The sequence below is a fragment of the Bos taurus genome, chromosome X (genome assembly GCF_002263795.3).
Source record: "Bos taurus isolate L1 Dominette 01449 registration number 42190680 breed Hereford chromosome X, ARS-UCD2.0, whole genome shotgun sequence".
Taxonomy (NCBI): Eukaryota; Metazoa; Chordata; class Mammalia; order Artiodactyla; family Bovidae; genus Bos; species Bos taurus.
In genome coordinates, this window is record NC_037357.1 from 3,930,667 (window position 1) to 3,949,022 (window position 18,356).

The 18,356-nt window shown below is 40.2% G+C and overlaps 2 protein-coding genes across 5 annotated transcripts in view; one reads left to right on the forward strand and one right to left on the reverse strand.

The window, feature by feature from the left end:
- On the forward strand, positions 1-17,221 carry UBE2A (ubiquitin conjugating enzyme E2 A). 2 transcript variants are annotated; one of them, NM_001105325.2, is given in 6 exon segments: positions 1-184; positions 305-385; positions 747-772; positions 8,893-8,982; positions 9,972-10,060; positions 16,270-17,221. In NM_001105325.2, coding segments are annotated over 6 exon segments (372 nt in total). In that variant the 5' UTR covers positions 1-140; the 3' UTR covers positions 16,312-17,221.
- NKRF (NFKB repressing factor) overlaps positions 14,374-18,356 on the reverse strand; it is a 16,557-nt gene continuing 12,574 nt past the window's right edge. For all 3 annotated transcript variants that reach the window (XM_005227427.5, XM_005227428.5, NM_001102553.1), the window contains 1 exon segment: positions 14,374-17,451. In XM_005227427.5, the coding sequence (XP_005227484.2) occupies positions 15,494-17,451 (1,958 nt within the window). In that variant the 3' untranslated portion in view covers positions 14,374-15,493.

An 18,356-nucleotide genomic window follows, 5' to 3' on the forward strand; every position in this document is an offset into this window, starting at 1 on the left:
AGATCGACCCTCGACTGAGGAGAGGCAGTGCGGTTCCTCTAGGCGCTTCTCCGTTGGTTCCTCCGGCTTCCTCAGCCTCCTCACCACCCGCGGGGACCCGAGAGCTCGGTGTATGCCCCACCCCTGACCCCGCTAGAGACATGTCCACCCCGGCTCGGCGGCGTCTCATGAGGGACTTCAAGAGGTAACCCGCCCGGGACTCTAGGGGCCGGGGGCGGCAGCCGGGGTTCAGGGCGGGGCCGTCAGGGGACCGGCGGGCGGCGGGTACAGGCTAGCGGGAGGTTCCTCTGCTGTTTCCCGGTAGGTTGCAGGAGGATCCTCCAGCCGGAGTCAGCGGGGCTCCGTCTGAGAACAACATCATGGTTTGGAACGCGGTCATTTTTGGGTGAGTCTGCGTTCCGGATGGTGGTGAGGGCTGGGGGACCCGTGTGCCCGTTGGGACCGACCCGGTGCGGAGGCGGGGACTGAGCGAGAAGGTTTGGGGCTCGTTGGGCCTAGGCGCCTCCCCGGAGCCTGTGCCTCGATTAGCTCGGTTCCCGCTGCCAGGGGAACCGTTTGGGGTTCGGAGGGGGCGGGGCGGGGAGCGGTGGCGCTTCGGCCTGCCTGGGGTTTCTGAGCCCCAAAGCTCTATTGGTAGTGGCTTTTCAACCCGGGAAGCGGTGGTTTACCAGAGGTGGGGCGAGCAGATGAACCGGGGAGAGAGGAGCCCCCATGAGGGAACTGACTTGTTTCTCTCTCTGTTGTAGGCCTGAAGGGACCCCGTTTGAGGATGGTAAGAGAGTTTCTTTACCCACCTTCTGGGACCGTGATCTTCTGGGGAAAGGGTTTCCCAGTCAGCCTAGAAGTGCCTCCTACTTAATAACCCGCTTCTCCCTAGCCTCTGCCTGCTAAAGGCTTGAGAGGAGTCCAGTCTGTGGCAGGTTGTTCTTGCTATTGTCCGCTTGACTAGAACTGCACCTTTTTTCCTGCTGCTTAAAAAAAATCTGAGTAAGGCAGTCACTTTTTAAAAGGAGCATGATACCACTGATGTTAAGTGTTTGTGAGGTTTGGGTTGTGATCCTGCTAAATTCAGCACCACCACCCCCTCCATCAGGACACTGAGTTAAGATCAACCCAACCACTTGCTGATCCACTCGGAGACCCCAGGGACTGTCTGGTTCAGAATTCTGTCCCAAGGGTGGGAACTGTGTTCAGCAGGTGCTTCATATGTGTTGTTGGATGTTGAATGGATGCAGGCATCCCTTGCACACAACTGTCTGGTTTCTACAATCTGACATTGAGTGCTTTTCAGCCTCGCTGCTTTAAGATGGTCTTTAATGGCACCTTCAATAGCCAGTTTATTGTTTCTTATTTTTAAATGAGTTTTCAGCATGTGCTTTTATCAAGACTTTATGATCGGTCATCTCAAGGCAGTTTCACAATCGAGGGGAGCGTTAATGTACTCTCTTACCAGTGTCCAACCTACTTCAAGATACTACACATACTTATAGGTACATGATTTTTAGGTTTAGGTTTGACTTTTAAAAACACACTAAGTTGCTTTTTAAGGACTTTTTAAAGCTTCTTGTTTTGATATAGATTTGTGTGGAGTTGTAATTAATAATACAGAGAGACCTTGTGTACCCTTCACCTGTTCCCCCCTCTCCCTTGGTAACATCTTGAATGACTATGCACAACCAGGAAATTGACATTGATATAGTTTTATGTGCACTCAATTGTGTGTGTATGTGTGTGTGTAGTTAATTGCTTTTGAAAGCTTAATGCATTTAAAAAGATGATTAAAAGTATTTGAACTACTGATTGACATCTTTAATATTTGAGGTATTTTTAAACAGAAAAGGGCCTTTCTGTTATTTATTTTCTTCTCAATGCCTTATATTCCTTTGGTCATATAGCACTTGAGGGAGATCTGTACACATATGCACACACATATGCATACACCTCCATTTGAAGGTGGCAACAGAAGCATTTCTACAAACTACTCAGTACAAGCAAAGTTGTCAAGTCAGATTGCCTTTGGATGTTACCAACCACAGCATGTTGTGAGGTAAATGAATACAAACCAATTCTAGGATTTGTCTCAAACACTCAGATTTCCCTAGCAGATTGGAAACAGTAACCTAGATACTTTGTTTCTTCTCTGCCTTCACCTCCTGGGTAAATATCACTGTTCTTCAGTGCTTTGATAAAAAGAAGTGACAGCAAGGGAGTGTGATCCTGAAGGCATACTACTTTGGTGCTTGAGGTAAATCATTTGAACTGATCCTGATCCATACAAAAGCTAGCTAGGCTTAGTTTTCCTCCATTAGATTGGTTGCTGGTTCTTCATACTTAAGCTTTATGTGCAGATTAGCTGTGTATTTGCTTTAGCTCCAGCAGCTTTATTTTCATTGGCTTCCTTTCTCCTCCTGATTTTATTCAGACTGCTTTATGCTGGGCACAACTTTATTAATAGTACATAGCTTTGCTAGGGGTTGGCAACGTAAATATTTCAAGGGTGCTTCTCTCGCTTTAAGTGGTATGAATTGGAAAAGTACTTATGGAATCCATTATCTACCTGGACCTTCCCCCTTGACATTACTGGTTCTATTTTTGATGATGTGTCTCTCCAACCTGACATTACTGAAAGGAATTACTCAGGCTGAATGACAGTACCCTTTACTGATTCATTCTTTTGAGCAGTCTGCTATCCATGAATGCTTCCTCAGGTGTCTCGAACACTAACCAAGGTTACAAGAATTTTTTTGACCATTTAAAAATACCTCTTATTTACACCTAGGAAATTTACTGGAAAGGCCCAATTAGGAACAAGTGGCATAGTTGATTTTGCTGTTGCCAATGTATGATATAAATCAACAGCTTCAGAACTACTTTTGCTGATTCCTCGTAACCATCTGGAGCAGACGTTTCCAGAACAGTAGCTGCTGCTGCTGCTGCTGTCACTTCAGTCGTGTCCGACTCTGTGCAACCCCATAGACGGCAGCCCACTAGGCTCCCCCATCCCTGGGATTCTCCAGGCAAGAGTACCAGAGTGGGGTGCCATTGCCTTCTCCGTCCATAACAGTTAGGTCCTAGTTAAAGAGCTGAACTTTTAAAAATAGGAACTCTTCAAGGTATTTCGATTTAACTTCACACAATTGAAGTAAGAGAGCTATGTTCCCAAGAGCTTACACTACCAAACAAAACACTGGGGGTAAATGCATCCTCATAAAATATCTTAGCATGTATGCTGAATATGAAGGTTAAGAAACAATGTATTCTCCAGCACATCATCTGAAAATTGTTAATAGAAACAGTAAGATACTAGTATTTGATTTTTACAGTGGATGCATTCTTAAGAATTTGGTGTCCTTTTTTAAATGAATCACTTAAAAGTCCACAAGGGGTGTTCTTAAGGTACATAAATCCTGTAATGAAGGTTGGTTATTATCTTAAAAGTCAGACTTTTTCAATCATCAAAAAAATTTAAGTATATGTACTTTGCTTCCTCCTCAGGGGTCACAAACTGGTGGCTAAATGGCAGAAAACACCTACAGAGGTGCTTTCTTTGGCCAGTACAATATTTTCAAAAGTTGAATTTGTGACTGTTTTTAGGCAGAACATACACTAACCAAATCACTCCCTATTGCTATACACCAGCCATTTAACACATTTATATAATTGTCCAGGTCCCTAGGTATAGATAGATTAATTCCTACTTTCCTTACAATGTTGTGGCCTCCTCAGGAAGATAAAAAATCAGTACAGATTGTGTACAACAATGGTGAGGCTCAAGTTTTCAATTATTTTAAAGCCTAGCCTTCTAAATATTCAGAGGATAAGCTTAGGCTCAATTGCATAACATTAATTCTAGGATTTTAAATATCCTTAATGTTCGTTTTGGATCTCATTGCATTGAAAGTTGTACTGAAGAGGTTCTCATTGTTTAATGCAGCTAAAAGTATGAAGAAAGAAAGAAAGAAAAAGTAGCTCAGTTGTGTCCGACTCTTTGCAACCCCGTGGACTGTAGCCCACCAGGCTCCTCCATCCATGGGATTCTCCAGGCAGGAATCCTGGAGTGGGTTGCCATTTCCTTCTCCAGGGGATCTTCCCGACCCAGGGATCGAACCCTGGTCTCCCGAGTTGCAGGCAGATGCTTTAACCTCTGAGCCACCAGGGAAGCCCTAAGAGTATGAAACATCCCTTTAAATGTGTACTTTGAGTAAGATGTGGGTAAGTCCTACTAATTTATATTAATATTGACATAAACAGGTGGTTTCATTTCTCAAGACATTAAGTAAGCTGTTCTAAAAGACTTGATTAACTTCTTTGGTAGCTAGCTAACCACCTTGTTGAACTTTTCAGCAAGCAGTAGGCAGAAAGCTCAAGTCAAGGGTTTTGTGAACCACCAGCATATGTTCTCTACTTGCGTTTCACTGTGCATGTTTGATGTAGGTCAGAAAGAAAGTACTATCTAGTATTTGAATTCATTAATTGTATTTTTCTTACTGATAATGGTTTGGATTTTGGGGTTTTGCCTCCTGGGTCTAGAGATGTGAAACTGTAGAATTATTGTAACTAAAGTATTTATGAGGCACTTGTTTTATATCACTATGCATCTTTTTCTCTTTTAAACCTCATAACAATGTTACGTAGTGGGTATTATTATTAACCCATTTTACAGATGAGGAACTTGAGGTATAGTCAAGTTAAGCACGGAGAAGGCAGTGGGCACCCCACTCCAGTACTCTTGCCTGGAAAATCCCATGGATGGAGGAGCCTGGTGGGCTGCAGTCCATGGGGTCGCAAAGAGTTGGACACGACTGAGCAACTTCACTTTCACTTTTCACTTTCATACATTGGAGAAGGAAATGGCAAGGCACTCCAGTGTTCTTGCCTGGAGAATCCCAGGGGCGTCGGAGCCTGGTGGGCTGCTGTCTTTGGGGTCGCACAGAGTTGAACATGACTGAAGCAACTTAGTAGCAGAAGCAGCAAGTTAAGCAGCTTCCCCCAAGGTTTCATAACGAGCAAGTAGCAAAGCAAGGATTTGAACCCAGATCTGACTGCAAAGCTTCTGCTTTGCCCCACTTTTTGACAGCAGAGCCTGGTGGGCTGCTGTCTTTGGGGTCGCACAGAGTTGAACACGGCTGAAGCAACTTAGTAGCAGAAGTAGCAAGTTAAGCAGCTTCCCCCAAGGTTTCATAATGAGCAAGTAGCAAAGCAAGGATTTGAACCCAGATCTGACTGCAAAGCTTCTGCTTTGCCCCACTGTTTATACTTATGCTTGCCTTCTGTGTGGCTTTACCACCTTTAAGAACCATATTTAATGATCGTTTTAATTTAAAGTACCTGGGAGCTCTGCATACTATTAAATCTGCCCAATTTTAGAGCAATTTCTTGATGATAAATCTCTAAGCTATAATTTAAGTGTATATCAACACTGAGCCAAATGTGTTTATACTTGAGATACATAAGGAAGCTCAAAGTTTTGAACTAACTCTCATTCCCACTTTTTCTTGCATATTATAATATTCAGTTCAGTTCAGTCGCTCAGTCGTGTCCGATTCTTTGTGACCCCATGAATCGCAGTACACCAGGCCTCCCTGTCTATCACCAACTCCCGGAGTTAACTCAGACTCACGTGCATCAAGTCGGTGATGCCATCCAGCCATCTCACCCTCTGTCGTCCCCTTCTCCTCCTGCCCCCAATCCCTCCTAGCATCAGAGTCTTTTCCAATGAGTCAACTCTTCACATGAGGTGGCCAGAGTACTGGAGTTTCAGCTTTAGCATCATTCCTTCCAAAGAACACCCAGGGCTGATCTCCTTCAGAATGACTGGTTGGATTTCCTTGCAGTCCAAGGGACTCTCAAGAGTCTTCTCCAACACCACAGTTCAAAAGCATCAATTCTTCGGAGCTCAGCTCTCTTCACAGTCCAACTCTCACATCCATACATGACCAATGGAAAAACCATAGCCTTGACTAGACAGACCTTTGTTGGCAAAGTAATGTCTCTGCTTTTCAATATGCTATCTAGATTGGTCATAACTTTTCTTCCAAGGAGTAAGCGTCTTTTAATTTCATGGCTGCAGTCACCATCTGCAAATGATTTTGGAGCCCCCCAAAATAAAGTCTGATACCATTTCCACTGTTTCCCCATCTATTTCCCATGAATTGATGGGACCAGATGCCATGATCTTAGTTTTCTGAATATTGAGCTTTAAGCCAGCTTTTTCATGCTCCACTTTCACTTTCATCATGAGGCTTTTTAGTTCCTCTTCACTTTCTGCCATAAGGGTGGTGTCATCTGCATATCTGAGGTGATTGATATTTCTCCCGGCAATCTTGATTCCAGCTTGTGCTTCTTCCAGCCCAGCATTTCTCATGATGTACTCTGCATATAAGTTAAATAAGCAGGGTGACACTATACAGCCTTGATGTACTCCTTTTCCTATTTGGAACCAGTCTGTTTTTCCATGTCCAGTTCTAACTGTTGCTTCCTGACCTGCATATAGATTTCTCAAGAGGCAGGTCAGGTGGTCTGGTATTCCCATCTCTTGAAGAATTTTCCACAGTTTATTGTGATCCACACAGTCAAAGGCTTTGGCATAGTCAATAAAGCAGAAGTAGATGTTTTTATGGAACTCTCTTGCTTTTTCCATGATCTAGCAGATGTTGGCAATTTGATCTCCGGTTCCTCTACCTTTTCTAAAACCAGCTTGAACATCTGGAAGTTCACGGTTCATGTATTGCTTAAGCCTGGCTTGTTGAGCATTACTTTACTAGCATGTGAGATAAGTGCAATTGTGTGGTAGTTTGAGCATTCTTTGGCATTGTCTTTCTTTGGGATTGGAATGAAAACTGACCTTTTCCAGTACTGTGGCCACTGCTGAGTTTTCCAAATTTGCTGGCATATTGAGTGCAGCACTTTCACAGCATCATCTTTCAGGATTTGAAATAGCTCAACTGGAATTCCATCACTTCCACTAGCTTTGTTCGTAGTGATGCTTTCTAAGGCCCACTTGACTTCACATTCCAGGATGTCTGGCTCTAGGTGAGTGATCACACCATCATGATTATATTAGTAGGACTGAAAAAGAAGAACTATGCTTTCTCCCTCAAAAATAGGAAGAGTTATGGCCAGGTGGTGATAAAGGTGAGGTGTGTTCTGATGGACTGTAGCATGTTTATCCATTTCAAAATACTATACCGTTTGTCCTTAGTTATAATTCATAGTATCTTTAGATCTGACTTTAAATTTTAGGGAGTAAAAATAGTTTGAAGAATACGTCTCCATATGTTGCATTTTACATTATTCTGAAACTTTGGGACGCATGTTCATACCAAGGGCACCTTTGTTAGCAAATTGTACTGTCAGTTTGCTGGTAGAAAACACATTTTGGTATTGTTATATGTAACATCTAGGAGTAAAATGATTGTGATCTTTTTTCTTAAGTGGAAAGGCAGAATGGAAGCAAGGAAGAAATAAATTGCTAACTCTGAAGGAACCAGTAACAGATTATAATCTTATCTGAAGTGTGGTCTATTGTATTAGAATAAGTAATGTATTAAATGGACCAGAGTAATATAGTGGAACATGTATCACCTTATACCAGATAGTAACTGATTCCTTAAGATTACTTGAAGAAATTTCAGTCAGGAAAAAACAGTTGCCCAGTTGTTTTCTTGAATTTATTAAAACCAACTAAAAATAACATCTTGAAGGAAATAATCTCCCCAAAATCACAACTTCCAACAATTCTTTTTTTTTTTTTTTTTTTGGCTGTGCCTCATGGCATGTGAAATGGCAACCCACTCCAGTGTTCTTTGCCTGGAGAATCCCAGGGACAGGGGAGCCTGGTGGGCTGCCATCTATGGGGTCGCACAGAGTCGGACACAACTGAAGTGACTTAGCAGCAGCATGTGGGATCTTAGTTCCCCAGCCAGGGAATGAACCCACATCCCCTGCTCCCCTGCAGTGGAAGCATGGAGTCTTAACCACTGGACCGCCAGGGAAGTCCCACAACAATTCTTGAATTAGATCCAGCTTGTCCATTTCTTATAAGTTTCTAACCTAGTATGTTTTAGGGCCTCCCGCGACCTTAGTTGACACATATTCAAGAAAAATAATTTGTTTCAGTGGTAGCGTAAACAAACATCATTAGAAAGAAATTTACTGGAGACATGAATGCAATCTAATGTGATTTTTAAATTATTTCTGCCATTAATTCCCTCCATTAGTGTGAATTATTGAGTTGGTTTTATAGTTAAGTACCTTGTGAGTCATACTTAAGGGTTTTTAAGAGAGACTGTGAAGTTTTTTCTGGCTTACATTCAATTATGTTTTCATCATAGAGTTGCTATTACATGAAAAGGAGCCAGGGAACACTTTTATACTTTTTCCCTGCTGTTTTAAAAATAATTAGATTGTTGATTTGTATTTCTAGCATTGGTTTTTGAACCTTTGTGCTCATTCTTTCTAGTCCATTTAAAAATCACTGGAGAGTTTAAGATGACAGCTGATGAAAATTGGACTTTATTAAGGTCTTTCAGTCTTCTAAAGGAGGAAGGCCAAACTTTGGCTGTAGTTGCTTGTCATTTTAAGGATGTCTTCAAAATGTACAGGGGCTAAAGTTATCCCGCAGGCAGTAGTTTTGAGTTTAAGATAGCTGTATTTAAGTTTGGGGGAGAATAATGGAAAAACAAAAAATGAATCACTTTTGAGTGGTGGTTCTCACACTGTTCATTTTTAGGGCAGTTCCTAGAGCTGTACCTCTTACCTGGTCTCTTTCCTACTCTGTATCTTTGTATTATTTCATATAATACTTGAAAAACAAGTCATGTAGCATTAAAAGCAAAGTACTACTGAACAAAATGATAAATGTCTTCTTAACCCTTGCTCTTCTAATTACAGGAACCTTTAAGCTTACAATAGAATTCACTGAGGAATATCCAAATAAGCCACCAACGGTTAGATTTGTCTCTAAGATGTTCCATCCAAATGGCAAGTATCACTTTTTAATAGAGTATTCTAAACTGCTGTACTGTTTATTCCACATTTCCTATTTATTTGTCTGTAGTACATGAGTATTTGTGTAGGAATCTTGCTGTTTTCTGAAAGCTGGTCTTGCTCATGGTGGCCTATTGCTGTCTTGGTTTAGGTCCTAGAATGAAGCCAGGAAGGGACACTGCATTTGTTTGGAATCTGAGAGCCTTCTGGTTTTGATGATTTTATAATTTACTTAATAAACAAAAATAAAGGTGTCCTTGAGGTTTCCTTTTAATGTAAGGCCAGATTTGGGTAGTTTTGTGTTGTAATTATATTCACTAGCATTTAAAACAACCGTTCTCAGCTTTGGTTGCATATCAGAATTAGCATGGAACATTTAAAAGCTATGGATGCCCTGGCCTCACTCCAGACCTGCTGAATATCAGATTCTGGTTGAGGTTCAGGTATACAGTGTATTAGAAAGTACCACAGGTGAGTCTAACCTAGTACTTCACTTTTCTCCCTTCCTAGTAGCAAGCCTAGAACAACTTGCCTTTTATTCAGGTTAATATTTCCAGGGCATCAGATATTTTTATCTTCATGCCAAAACGAAACTTTGTGAACTCTGAGCTATCTTTTGTTATTTCAGAGAAGAGGTAGTGTTTAGAAATTTGGTGGAATGAATTTCCCATACATCTGTGGATGACTAGGAACCCTGTTTAAAAAATATGTGTGGTTTCCTGGATAACAGGACAGTCTTTTCAGAATAACAAGCACTAAGTATCTTCCAGTTTTACACAAATTATATTTGACATTCTCTGATCATCCCAGTTGTTTCACTAGTAGTGATTATGACACTTCTTTTAGGAATATAATTGAGAAGCAGCTTAGGAATCTTTTTAAACCTCCAAAGCAAAGTATTCTTGACTCTATTTGTCTTGACTATGATGTTAAAACCTTAATGGTTTTATTATGTTTAACATAACCTACTTCTATGCTTTTAGTCTATGCAGATGGTAGCATATGTCTGGACATACTTCAGAACCGTTGGAGTCCAACCTATGATGTGTCTTCCATTTTAACATCCATACAGGTGAATTTTCCTTAATGTGACTATCCTTTGATACATTTATATTAGCAATTGTTTTTTGAAAGTCATAAGTAAAAAGTAGGTCATTAAGACCTAAGCCACCAGAGAACATATTTGCCTAGCTATAGCAGACTAATGTAACTGAAGATTATTATGCTGAGAGCAAATTTAGCTGCTACCTAGGATAATTCAAGTGATTATATCTAGGCTTGTTACAAATTGTCTCTATAGTCTCTACTGGATGAACCCAGTAGAGGAACTGAGGAACTGACTTGTTACAAATTGTCTCTATAGTCTCTACTGGATGAACCCAATCCCAATAGTCCAGCAAATAGCCAGGCTGCTCAGCTGTACCAGGAGAACAAGCGGGAGTATGAAAAACGTGTTTCTGCGATAGTAGAACAGAGCTGGCGTGACTGTTGACCTGGGTGGAAGAAAAGCAGCAGCAGTCATAAGGAAAATATGTATTGATGTGTCTGTTCTTCAGTGTCATTACATTTACTTTATTAAAAGCAAAATAGCTGTTGTGCTGTTTCCATTGTCCTTTGCCAAGCTTTTCCTATCCCTTCTACCTTCTCCTTAAACATCAGAGAACACCCTCTATGAGATCAAATGTACTGTACCTGGGTTACGTGCAAAAATTACTAATGCTTACTTTCCCTTCTCTTGTATCTTATTTCCAGTTTTAGGGCAGTTTTGTGTTATTCTACTTTACACTAAGCTTTTAAAATTGTTTTACAAGTGGTGCTTATGCATAGCTTGATGACCGGAATGTTTTTAACAAAATGATTGCTGAAGCCTTCACCCTGGCTGGTCCTTCACTTGTGTTAGATTTAGAAATGAATTTTTGGAATATGGCATGTAGAAAACAGGGAAACAAATCCTTGTAAACATCCACTTTGAAAGAGCAGTGGAAGCTTAAAAGGCTATGATACTAAGATTTAATCAATATGAACTATTTTTTACTGTAGGAAGGAGAATTTAAAAGACTTGGCCAAAGGAGTGCCACAATTATGATAACTCACACATTCTCTCCTTGCAAGATACTCACTGGACACACCCAAAGTAAGTTTCAGAATACTGCAGTCTTCTGGATTTTCACTTTTTAAAGAGGTGTGGGAGCAGAGGAATGGAAACAATCATTAGTTTTTAATTAAGCTAGGAAGGTTGGAGAAACTTTAATCTTTTTAAAGGAGCTGTTCTGCCCTATGTAAACAAATTTATAATCCCACATTGTTTTTCTTTTAATTAACCCAAGGAAGGGAACATATCTGTGGCAAACTATTTTCCACTCAAATCCTCAGTTAATGCTGCATGCTTTAGTTTCTTCTTCCCTTTCAGTATTATAAGAACATTAAAATCAATGTTTGCAGTCTTTTCTTTGAATATTTATACTTTTAGACAGACAGTACCCTTACGTAGCAGTGTGGGACAAGGCTTGTAAATGTTTGGTCTGATGCTCCATTGACACCTTTTGTGCATTTATCACTCTTTTAAATCTAACTTTGCATAAGTAACCCATGTAAAAAATGTACATTTTTCAAAACTTGTAAATAAAAATAACCTTAAAATTTTGTAGTCAACGTATAATTACGTTTTAGCTGAGTATGAATACAGATCCTGGGAGAGGGAAAAGACAAGATATTGCTGGAGAGGACCTTTATTCTTTTCAGTCTTAAGTATTTCATGCTTTTTAAAACATTCTAACAGAATGTAAAACTATTCAGAGTTGTTTCAGCATATATTATAGGCAGTTAAGGGAGTGAAACTGCTACGTGGGGAGAATTAACCTGGAGATTTACCATCATCCTAAGAGACCAAGGTCTAACATTGATCCTGACATTCCACCTCTTAAAAAAAGCCTTAGCTTAAAAAAAAAACTACTATAAAATGGTATTTTAAGTCTCAAGTAAAGTTTGGGAATACAGGTATCATCAGTGTTAACCTTGTTTAAACAAAAACTTTCTTCTGAGGAGCAACCTAGTTCATTTTATAGAGACGAGGACAATGACTGGAAATTCACTTCTTCACTTGGTGGGAGGTGGTGATAAATGAAATCTAAGTCCTTCTGGTGTATTTAAAGGAGCTTCAACATGAGGGAGCTCATCCTGCACTGAACACACCAACTGGTTCGATTCACCTGGGAACAACATCCTTAGTAAGTTCATTTCTGCTTCTTAGTAGAATGACATTAAATCAGTCTTTATTTGGCAGAGTAGTTTTACATAAATTTCTTCATCCTACTGTGGCTGGGTTGTTTTTTTTTTTTGGCTGTGCCACATGGCTTATGGGAGCTTAGATCCGTAACCAGGGACTGATCATGGGCCATGGCAGTGAAAGTGCCCAAGTCTTAATCGCTGGACCACCAGGGAATTCCTGTGGTTGGGTAATCTTGAACATTGACACTGTTACTCATACTTGAAAAAATTAAGGTGAGATTAGGAATATGCATGTTTATTTTTTTTTCTTTCGTATACCTCCTGAGAAACACTATTCCAGTATCTTTCATGGGATAATCCTTTTAAAATCTTACAACAGCATCAACAAACTGACTTCCCCAAAGCATCATATCCATGGTCAAAAGCACCACAAATCATTCATTTCAAAATTTAATACAGATTTGCCTTTTTTCTTTACAGTTTTTTTTAAACAAATGCCACAGGCTAACAACACCATACACTAATTTATAACAATCATAAATTTAAAACATATATGTGAGGTCCCCTTTCAAATGGCAGATTGAACTTGAATCTTCAATTCTGCACCTGCATGTATGGCAAAGGGGGTATGATGAAGAGCTAGAGTTGTAATTAAGAGTCCCTTATTTAGAACCCATCTCCAGCTTCAAGAGTTACTCATAGCACAGTGAATAATGTACTGTATACTACTTTTAAAAGAATCCCAACAATGCATGAAATTTCCATTCATTTTGTAATCAAAGGGGAGGGAAAAAAATCTAAAAAGTAGATCTGTGAGCCTTAATGCTATAAATATATATGTAACTGAAAACAGAGTTAGTTCCTCAGTATAATTTATTCAAACAAAACTTAGAGCTGCTCATGTACCTGTGCAGGTTTTATAGCAAGGTTACAGTACTGGGTTAAAAATGCCTGCTGTCTCATGTCTCAAAGAAAGGGAAAATATAAGAACCAACAAAAAGGGGACACAATAGAACAGCAAGGTTGTCAGCAGCTCATTCTTGCCAACCCCATTTCTCAACATATTCTCAAGCAGAGTTAGATGATTTAAATTTCATTTATCACCACCCCTCCCACCAAGTTAAGAAGTGAATTTCCAGTTAGATGAATTTCCACATTAATACCAAGGCTGATCCTAAGAAGTTAGGAAATCTGGACCCTCAAACTGAGAACCAAATATATACTTGGCCCCATTGTTTCAGAGCTTAACTAACTACACTGATATTCTATTCGTTTTAACTTATACAAATAAACCAGATTTATATAACATTACCCTACTCCTCTGGGCCCTGAATCATTTTGGGAAGAGGAAAGAAACGTAAAGCGAGGAGTTTTTACACTCAATCTCCAAAGCCACCCTTACCCAAGAGAGGTGAAGGTGGGCTTTTCTAATACACTAATTGAACCATAGCTTCTCAAAGTTGGCATGAGACTAGGAGGTAAAAAACATAATCCTAAAAAATCTATGAACATTTTAGGTTAGTTCCCTTTGCCACTGTTAAAAGATTAAGGGCCAAAATAAAACGCACACCTCATTCCTCATCCTACTAACATGAAAGGCCAGACACTGTAGGACAAAAGTTGGTGGAAAGCAAACATCATACACTGTGTTATCATTGTAGGTGACTGAAAGCCATAGAGATCCAGGCATAAAAGAAAATCCCCTTCTATTTTTAACATATTGATTTAAGTACAGTGGACAGCTTCTTAATGCAAAATATACCTAAGAAGGGAAAGGAAGTTGTTCATTGTGGGCCAATGTCAAGTTTGGTGCTAAATGTTTTAAGTCACTGTAAGCACCCTAACTGTTCTAAATATGAAGTCACTGGAGGTGTTTATCAATATTCACCTCTGAATATTAATAGTTGATTTACCTGAGATACAAAAAACAAAATCATGTAAAAGGAAACAGCCTAAGGTTTGGCTGCAGCCAGCATGTTGGTCCCCGGGGAAAACACGATGGGTCGCTGACTGGCTGTTCCTATCTGCTAAGGCATCATGTTCATCCACATGTGTTCTAGTGTTGAAATGTTTTGTGCAAACACCACTTCTCTTCTCCAAAGACTCAAAGTGTTGCTACCAGGCTGCTTCCCAGAAATGAGCACACCACCACATTGATCAACTTTGGCTCCTTTTTATTCAGGAAGCATACGCTAATTCTTTTTATACATTTTTTTTACATTCCAGAAATAAGCGAAAATAGCAGTTTTAAATATGTTACAAAGTTGGCTTTGGGGGCTAAATAAGCTTTTCGAGAGAGAACCAGCCAACTGACCTTTTCATCAAAGCACCAATGTATCTTCAGTCTTTCACCAAGCTCTGCCACAGCTGTGGCCACCCTGGATGTGTTATACATCCAAGCCACATGAAAGCTGTAACGGAGAGTTGCTTTGAGTCTCTCTGCAAGGCACCAAGAACAGACAGTTCCAGCTTCCTTTCTTCAGACTGAATCAAAATTTTGGAAACTTTTCAATTGCTCTCTCAAGTAGTGCTCTCTCAGCGTGAAGACTAGAATTTGTTAAAACCCCTATCACAAGATACAGTAAATCACTTCCAATATTCTGGAAACCACATGGAAGAGTTATAAATAAATGGACACTAAAATTACTTTAAGAAAGTTTTACATCATTTAGTTGGTAAGGACATTTACACATACAGCACAATTTACTGTTAAACATTCTATAACTGGCTTCACATAAAGATGAAAATAGATAATACAAAATGATCTGACATTTTCAGTTAAGTTGGAATTAAGACTCTAGGCAACCCACTCCAGTACTCTTGCCTGGGAAATCCCATGGACGGAAGAGCCTGGTGGGCTGCCGTCTATGGGGTCTCACAGAGTCGGACACGACTGACGCGACTTAGCAGTTTTATTGTAGTCAACATCAATTTTACATATTGTTGCAGATTGCTGTGCTATGCCCTTTAAAATGGGAATTTCTTTCTTGGAGTGAAATTCCATTTGGATATGTGTTCTTGCTTTGTACAAACCACTAAAATCTGAGGGACACAGCAATATCAAAGACATAAACAGTAACTGCACAATATTATCTGCTGGATTAAGCTAATACAAGTGGACAGTATTCTTCAAATTGCAATATCTAATAAAGCACTATATGAAATGAACAAGGTGAAACATCGTAAGAATGAATATACTCTGCAACCAGTACATGTAGCATCACTTCTTTAATTCACAAATCTGCCTCAGGCATCTGCACAATAAATTAGCAAGATCTCAATTTGCTTGAGGCATCACCAGCTCATAATGCCCTACTTGGCCTTCCTGTTTGAGCTGGTCAAGTAAGTCCTCCTTCCGTCTTTTTCTTCCTACCACCAGGTACCTGTCGTGGCCCACCCCATGAGACTTACTCTTAAGACCATACTTCTGGGCGATCTGATGTATTTGCTTCCTCTCATCATTAGTCAGCTCTGTAGAGAAAGTTAAATCCGTGTGGCTCTCGGAGCGGGCATAGTTTCTGATGATCTGTTCAATATCTCTCTTGGCAATTTTATTTACCCTCTCTACATCAAGGCCAAGCCCTTCCCGCTTATGCTGCTCTTTGACAGAGATTGGCTCCCGAATGCCCTCGCCAGATTTACCTAAACCACCACCTGTCCAACCCATCTTTCTCAGCAGCTGATTCCCAATGTTATCTTCTTTGATTTGTTGTTTATAAGCCTCCTCTGCTGAGCGGCCCTGAATTTCATTTCTGGAAATCACATCTTCAATAGCTCCTTTCTTCAAGTTGTTAATAACAGTCGGTTGGGTCTTTTTGAGGGTTTTCACAGCTTCCCCCGCAGCTTCATATTTGACAGTTTTCTTCACTCCAACTGCTTCTGCAATTACTTCACTCTCGAGAATCACCTTGCATTTCCATCGGAGGCCTGTCATTCTTTCATAGACGTATTCAACTGTCATTCGGTTAAACTGAGCTGTGTCATTCAGTGTGCACACAGGATTGGAAGAATTCTCATAAACTACAAGATCCTTTATGTCTTTCTTCTTTCCAGATCCCCTGGGTGAAGAGCCTGCTTGGCATTGTGAACTTTTGACAGATGGATAAGTGGGCTGTGTTTTTTGAAGGATTTTCAAAGCCTCATCAGCAGCTGCATGTTTACTTGTTTTTTTGGTTCCATAACCTTCAGCTAAGCAGTGATCTTGCAAAAACACTCGACAACGCCATGTACGATTTGGCATCATCTCATATTTGTATTCAACAGACATTTTGTTGTATGAGGCAGAATTGTTAAGGATACCAATTGCATCGTTTGCATTTTCTGTAAGGATAAAATTGGTCCAGTGTTTGGCGGAAGCATTAAAAATCGGCTGCCCAGAAGCATCTTTAGCCAGCACCACCAGCTCTTCTGGTGGTTTCAGAGCTGGAGGAAAGTCATATGAAGGCATGCCAATCTGACACACCACAAGGTCCTCTCCAAATGTGTGCTTGAATTTCCGTCGGATAACCCTAACTTCAATACGTTTCTGCAAGAGTTTTACAGCTAGCTCAGTAGCTCGATCCCTGGACCCATTCTTGCTGCCAGCATAGCCTGTAGTTAAGTAGATGTTCTGGCATCTAACTTCACAGGCATAACCATCTGTTAGAAGTTTTTTATTTTTGGGGATGTCAGCAGGAGGGATTTCTTTTAAAGGAGCGTATATATATTCAGGATTTGTCTTACATGCCTGAATACAACGAGTTAACATATAGGTGTAATTAATTTTATCAGATCCAGAAGTCATCTCTGGATTAGAAAGGTTCTTCCAGATAGTTGCTGTTAATTTTTCAATAAAATACTGCTTCTCAGCTACCACTGATTCAGGAAATGTCTGTGATGGTGAAGGCTCAGGAGGTGACTGAGAGTCTGCCTGCTGTGATGTGCTGCTGGGGGCAGGGTTCCCACTGTCAAAATACATGTTGGCTGTGACAGGCTTGTCTTTTGTGAAAATAAATCCTGATGAATCACAATACTGAGAGTTCCCATCTTGTATACTGAAAGAGTCTTGAGTATAATCTTGGTAGATGTCTCTTGGCACGTTAGCAAAATGTGTTTGTTCATTTCTCTCTTTTGCTTGAGGGCCATAAGGATCTTCCTGTCTTTCGTCTTTTGAACTACTAGCTACAAAATGTACAGGCTCAAAACGAGGTCTCACATGGAATTTGGAACCGGCTTGCTTTTTAGGAGGATTTTGACCTATAGAATGAGTGAAATTTACAATTCATTAAAAAGGGATATTTCAAAAGAACCAAGCAGGAAAACAGTACCAACCACTTTTTTTTGCAAGCTGAACTGCTGGTAAAAGTTATGTCCCATCACAAAAACTTCAGCTCATTTAGGTGAAGGGACTCAAATATCAATGTAAGATTCCAGCATAAGGAGAGATGCTCCCTGTCCTTCCACGTGTAAGGGAGGAGACTTGACAGAAAATATGCCATTGACTCAACTATGCAGGTCACCACCATGCACGACGGGTAGATGCTTCTGCATCTAATGAGTTAAAGCACAGGTGAAGTGTACTGAGTAAGAGGATGTTCCACTATGATCTCATACCACCTGTGCTGAAAAGCTCCTTCTTAAGGACTGCAAATGGAACAGATGGCTCTAATGCAACAGAGATGATGACCAGAGGCGTTTACAAAGCCTCTCTTTTGTACCAGAAGTGACCGACTCTGTGATGGTGCTTTACATAGTTGCGACTAAAAAAAAAATCAAATAAAAAATATTTGTCAAAAGATCCCAAAGATTTTCAACTTCAAAATTTTAGTTCTGACTTATTCTGCACAAAAAGATGTTTGCTATATTTTATTTCTAGAACAAACTTTAGCTGGAAACTAATGATTTATAGAGGATATCAAATTTAAAGCTATGGAAGAACTCTGCTGAGGCTATACCAGACACTAGAGCTTTCTCCCTATAACACTGTTTAGTAGAAAATTGGTCTACCACAGACCCATCCAGGAGGATTTAGTTACTTAGGTGCTTAAGGGAGGTTCCATGGCATGGAAGCATTACCCTTCAAGGACAGCATTATAGCATGAATTCAGTATTCTTAGCTTTCAGTTCTATTTAGCATCCTCAAAAAAAAAAAAAAATGTACA

Coding starts and splice junctions, on each gene's coding strand:
- UBE2A (XM_010821323.4), top strand. CDS start 141: ATGTCCACCCCGGCTCGGCGGCGTCTCATGAGGGACTTCAAGAG. Junction 773..8,892: donor AGGGACCCCGTTTGAGGATG/GTAAGAGAGTTT, acceptor TTCTAATTACAG/GAACCTTTAAGCTTACAATA. Junction 8,983..9,971: donor TAAGATGTTCCATCCAAATG/GCAAGTATCACT, acceptor CTATGCTTTTAG/TCTATGCAGATGGTAGCATA.